This window comes from Mauremys reevesii, linkage group 13 (genome assembly GCF_016161935.1).
Source record: "Mauremys reevesii isolate NIE-2019 linkage group 13, ASM1616193v1, whole genome shotgun sequence".
Taxonomy (NCBI): domain Eukaryota; kingdom Metazoa; phylum Chordata; order Testudines; family Geoemydidae; genus Mauremys; species Mauremys reevesii.
The window spans coordinates 12,020,412-12,025,801 of NC_052635.1; the positions used below are offsets into that span (position 1 = coordinate 12,020,412).

The 5,390-nt window shown below is 41.3% G+C and overlaps 1 protein-coding gene across 1 annotated transcript; it reads right to left on the reverse strand.

Annotated features, from left to right (window-relative positions):
- Window positions 1–355: 355 nt before the first annotated feature.
- LOC120381025 (olfactory receptor 13G1-like) lies at window positions 356–1,288 on the reverse strand. Its single transcript, XM_039499044.1, has one exon. It carries the CDS (start codon window positions 1,286–1,288, stop codon window positions 356–358), a length of 933 nt encoding a protein of 310 aa, XP_039354978.1.
- Window positions 1,289–5,390: the final 4,102 nt, after the last annotated feature.

Sequence of the window (5,390 nt, forward strand, 5' to 3'; positions counted from 1 at the left end):
ATTTACACCAACTGTGGACCTGGCTTAGAAGGAGCAATGGAGGTAAGAATCAGGTTAACTCTGTGAAAAATTCCTATTTTAGAACATGAGAACAGCCATACTGGGACAGACCAAAGGTCCATCTAGCCCAATATCCTGTCTTCCGACAGTGGCCAGTGCCAGGTGCCTGAGAGGGAATGAACAGAACAGGTAATCATCAAGTGATCCATCCCCTGTCTCTCATTCCCAGCTTCTGGCAAACAGAGGCTAGGGACACCATTCCTGCCCATCCTGGCTAATAGCCACTGATGGACCAATCCTCCATGAATGTATCTAGTTCTTTTTTTAATCCTGTTATGGTCTTCTTTTTATGGTCCTATTTTGTGATGAAAGGAAATATTTTCAGGACAGCCACTTTGACCTCCTTATTGCGCAGACTGTAGATGAGAGGGTTCAGGGTGGGAGTCACTAGCGTATACATTATGGCTGCCATCCTGTTGTTATCCAGAGTGTTACTGGAGGTTGGCCGGATGTAGGTGTAGAAGATAGAGGAGTAGAACAAGGTGACCACAAGCAGGTGGGAGGAACAGGTGGAGAAGGCTTTCTGCTTCCCTTTGGAGCTCTGGATTTTCAGGATAGTGATAATGATGAAGCTATAGGATATGAGAGTCAGCAGGAAGTTCCCCATGGCCAGGCAAATGTCTGCCATGTAGACCATAATTTCGTTGAGGTAGGTGGAGCTGCAGGAAAGTGCCAGCGTTGTTGGGAATTCGCAAAAGAAGTGCTGGATGAGGTTGGGTCCACAAAAATCTAAGCGCAGCATGAGCAATGTGTTCACCAATGAATTGACAACACCCAGAGCCCAGACACCAGCTGCTAAACTGATAGTAATTCTCCTGCTCATCAGGTTGACATAGCGCAAGGGGTGACAGATGGCTACATACCGGTCATATGACATGATAGTGAGGAGCACAAGCTCTGTCCCAGCTGAGAAAGTGAAGAAAAAGAGCTGGATCATGCAGCCATCAAAGGAGATGGTTTTCTTCTCTTGCATCAGGTTTTCCAGCATTTTGGGCAGAACTGAGGAAGTGCACAGAGTGTCAACTATGGCCAAATTGGCAATGAGGAAGTACATGGGGGTGTGGAGAGGTGGGTGGAGGACAATAGCCACAATGATCAGGGAATTGCCCATGATGACAACTATATAAATGCATAGGAATAGTGCAAAAAACAAGCCCTGGTGGTGAGGATGGTCAAAGAGGCCCAGCATGATGAACTCGGTCACCCTGGTGCGGTTACTGGGATCCATTGCATGAATGTACCTTCTGTAGGAACAAAGATTAAAGTTGCTCTCTGGTGTTGTATCAGAAATTACGGCAATATGTTGACTGAAACATCTAGAATGACTGAGAGAGAGACAGATAGAAATCTTGTTTTACTTTAGACATTTCACACAACATGAACAAATTTAGCTATATTAAAATATGTTAGCATAATAATCTATCTCAGCTTCTAAATCTACATTCTCCTGCTATTTCATTCAAGGAGGGAAAAATAACACTGTTGATGTTCTCAAACAGAGGTGTGCAAAGTCATTGGGAATGTTTCTATCAATGGCATGAGTTAGGAGTTCATAATATAATCTTAAACATCATTCATACACCAGTAATATTATTAACTAAGATTCTACTTTCTAAATGAATTTATCAAAATCGATCTGTTGCAATATAGGATGCTGTTAGTGTGTGTGACTTATACCACACATCTAATACAAAATATAATAATCAAGGTGCACTAAAAGTGGACTGGAATCGCCTTTAAGGGGCCCTTGTGTAAATCAGAAAGAGCTCCATTGCAGTGAATATGGATGATTCCCCACTCACTGGATTTCTCTGTTATACAACTAGCGTTAATGAGAGGGGAATCGTACCTCCAAAATTTGACTTTTATGATAAGCCACATGGCAATATGTTGCCTCATTATTAGGAGTATCATTCACATGATTTGACAAGTACTCTATATTGTATTACAATTAGGTCTCCCTTTACTGTCTTCAGACTTCTCTAATCTTATTACTGTTTTATGGCTTCTGCTGATTTTCCTCTTGCTTCTACTGTAGGAAATCAGGAATATCTCCTTTGAAGGGGATTTATTGAACTGCAGAAATTATGAAAATGAGAAGACCATCAGGGTAAACAAATCAAACTTATCACGAGATCATATTAAACTAATTGATCTTATTTCATATTAGAATAATTTTTAAAGAAATTGTCACCCTTTGCATCACATTTCCAATGTGATTGCAGATTTTTCAGGGCACAGACAATAGGTGGGGAATCTTCCACTGTTTCTATTAATGTTACAACATTATATCTCCATTGACTTTAGACAGCTACAATTACAGGAACTCCACTGATGTATGTGAATTTACATTAGATTTGTATTGGTCAAATTCACATCAAAATATGGTCTAAGATTAATAAAAACAGTGGTGGAAATGAGTATTCCTTCAAAGCATATTTAGCCAAACCGAAAAAAATACAACAAACCACATGAATGAAATTCAGCTCAATTTTGAAAAGAGTAAAAAGGAATTAATCACTCAATTCTCATCAGATTTCACTGGGTGTTGATGCCAAACTGTCTTAGAAAATTTGAAATACCAGCCTAAAAGAGTCAGAAAATTCCATTTAGGATTTTGAGCAAGCAAGCAAGAGGAATATTCTTACCTCTCATTCAATCTTCCAATACAATGAACAAAGCTGGAGTTTCAATACAGGCTCCGAGTGAGTTATGAGTTACTGAAGATAATTATTCTTCATATATAGTAGCCTTCTGTAGGGAGATCGTCCATCCCTTGTGAATCTGGGCAAGAGTTCACTCTCAAATAAGGCCTCCAAGGAGAAGGAAAATGGCAGTTATCTCAATCAACACAAATCAAGTATCTAGATTAAGTTGACAAAATTCCTCTTGATGTCAGGATCTGAATTTCCCAGGAGAAAACATTGTTATCACCAAGGTATTTCTTTCTGAACACAGTGCTACCAGTAGAGAGAGATTCTGTATTCATCAGTCATATTGAGTAAATAAATTCTTAGGGGAAAGTCCTGGTCCCATTCATGGGATTCAGCAGGAAGGTTGACCTTGGCTTCAATGTGGCCTGGATGTCACCCTTAGACTTCTTCTACTATCAATGATACTTAGTCCACATAGAATGATCAGAGCTGATTGTCCATAGTAAAGGCCTCCAACATCTTCACTAATACAGTGGATAGGCCAACTTCTGATAACACTGAATATTGTCTTACTTCTCCATTAGTCCTGTGAAGTCAATAGGACAGATGTTAAGTTGATGTCAATCTGCTTCATTCCATCAAAGTCAACAGGCCAGATTGCCAACTGGTGTAAATTCACACAACACCCTCAAAATCAATAGAGCAACCCAGCAAAGCTCCACTGATTTGGCTCTGTTGCATAACAGTTAGGGATTCAATGGAGCTACATCGGTGTTACTGTATGCAAAGCCTTAAGATAGTGCAGCTGTTGAGATGTTCATGAGAGCCAAATCTGGTTTACAGAATAATCCTATGTAGGAAAGAAAACCCATCCTGAGTTTTAGATCAGACAGAGTTTTTTTCAAGGGTGGCAGTGATAAAGAGGGAAATATTTTAACTTGTATAGACGCCATTACATCCAAGCACTTAAGGACATGCTTGACTCAGTGTATGAGTCATCTCCTGGACTTCTCTGGACCACTCACATGCTTAAAGAGAAGCAGATAAGTTCTTATATTAGGGCCATAAATGTCATCCATAGTTATAGTGTCAACATACTTATGGAAATCCATTGTGTCTGTAGTCAGTTGTTGGCTGCATGTGTGTTCTTTCAGTGTGCTGCACTATACAGCAGACTTCGATCAAACTGGCCAAAAGAACACAGATTTGGTTCCATAGGAAAGGCACTCAGCCAGGTTTATTGTCAAGGAAGCATGGTAATAGCACCTGGCAGACGCTGCGGGGATACTAAGACATGTATGACCATTACAACGGACTCAGCTCAGTGAATGGTGGGACCTTTCTTTCACCGCTCGGCTGGACAGAGACATACCCTCTGTCACCCTCCTATTATACACTGATAGAAACAAGTTATGTATTGCCCCTCTGAGCTAGGTAGTTACCACCCTTTGCCTTTTACATGTTGGTTCAATCAAAAAATCACGCTGTCATCCTGACCTTATCTTTAGGAGGGGTCAGTGTGTTCCTGTTTTCTTTGGGGAGTGTGCCTATACCATCCTTGGTTTCAGGGTATTCTGGTACCAACCTTCTGCAATGTGTTTGTGTGAGTGTCCTGTGCTTCACACTTCTTAGGAATGTGTGTGTTTTTGCAATACCAGCCCTGTTCTTGCCAGGTTCTGTCAACTTGCAAGCAGGCATGTTTTATATCAGGGCCTGACTTCTCTTCACAGTCTCACTTTTGCTAACTTTTCTTTATATGAGCAGGGCCTGATTGCTACTTTAGTTCAGGTCTTAGGCCTCATACAGGCCTCTTATAATAGGCCTCATGTTTCTCCTAAGCAAAATGGATCTTTAGTAAAAAATGACAGACTTTCTTTACTATTTTCTTTGAAACCTAAGTCCCCCGACGGTCCCCTGGATCATACTGTCTGTTTGACTTATTGATGTCACAGCTGATCACTCTTAAAAGGTATGGGTACCCGCATGGCCCCACACTATGCCAACATTTTTATGGCTGACTTAGAACAACGCTTCCTCAGCTCTCATCCCCTAACACCCCTACTCTACTTGCACTACATTGATGACATCTTCATCATCTGGACCTATGGAAAAGAAGCCCTTGAGGAATTCAATCATTATTTCAACAATTTCCATCCCACCATTGACCTCAACCTGGACCAGTCAACACAAGAGATCCACTTCCTGGACACTACAGTACTAATAAATGATGGCCACATAAACACCACCCTTTACAGGAAACCTACTGACCACTATACTTACCTACATGCCTCCAGCTTTCATCCAGACCACACCACGTGATCCATTGTCTACAGCCAAGCTCTACAATACAATCACATTTGCTCCAACCCCTCAGACAGAGACAAACACCTACAAGATCTCTATCAAGTGTTCTTACAACGACAGTATCCACCTGGGGAAGTGAAGAAACAGATTCACAGAGCCAGAATAGTACCCAGAAGTCACTTACTACAGGACAGGCCCAACAAAGAAAGTAACAGAACACCACTAGCCATCACCTTCAGCCCCCAATTAAAACCTCTCCAGTGCATTATGAAGGATCTACAATCTATCCTGAAGGATGATCCATCACTCTCACAGATCCTGGGAGACAGGCCAGTCCTTGCTTATGGACAACCCCCAAACCTGAAGCAAATA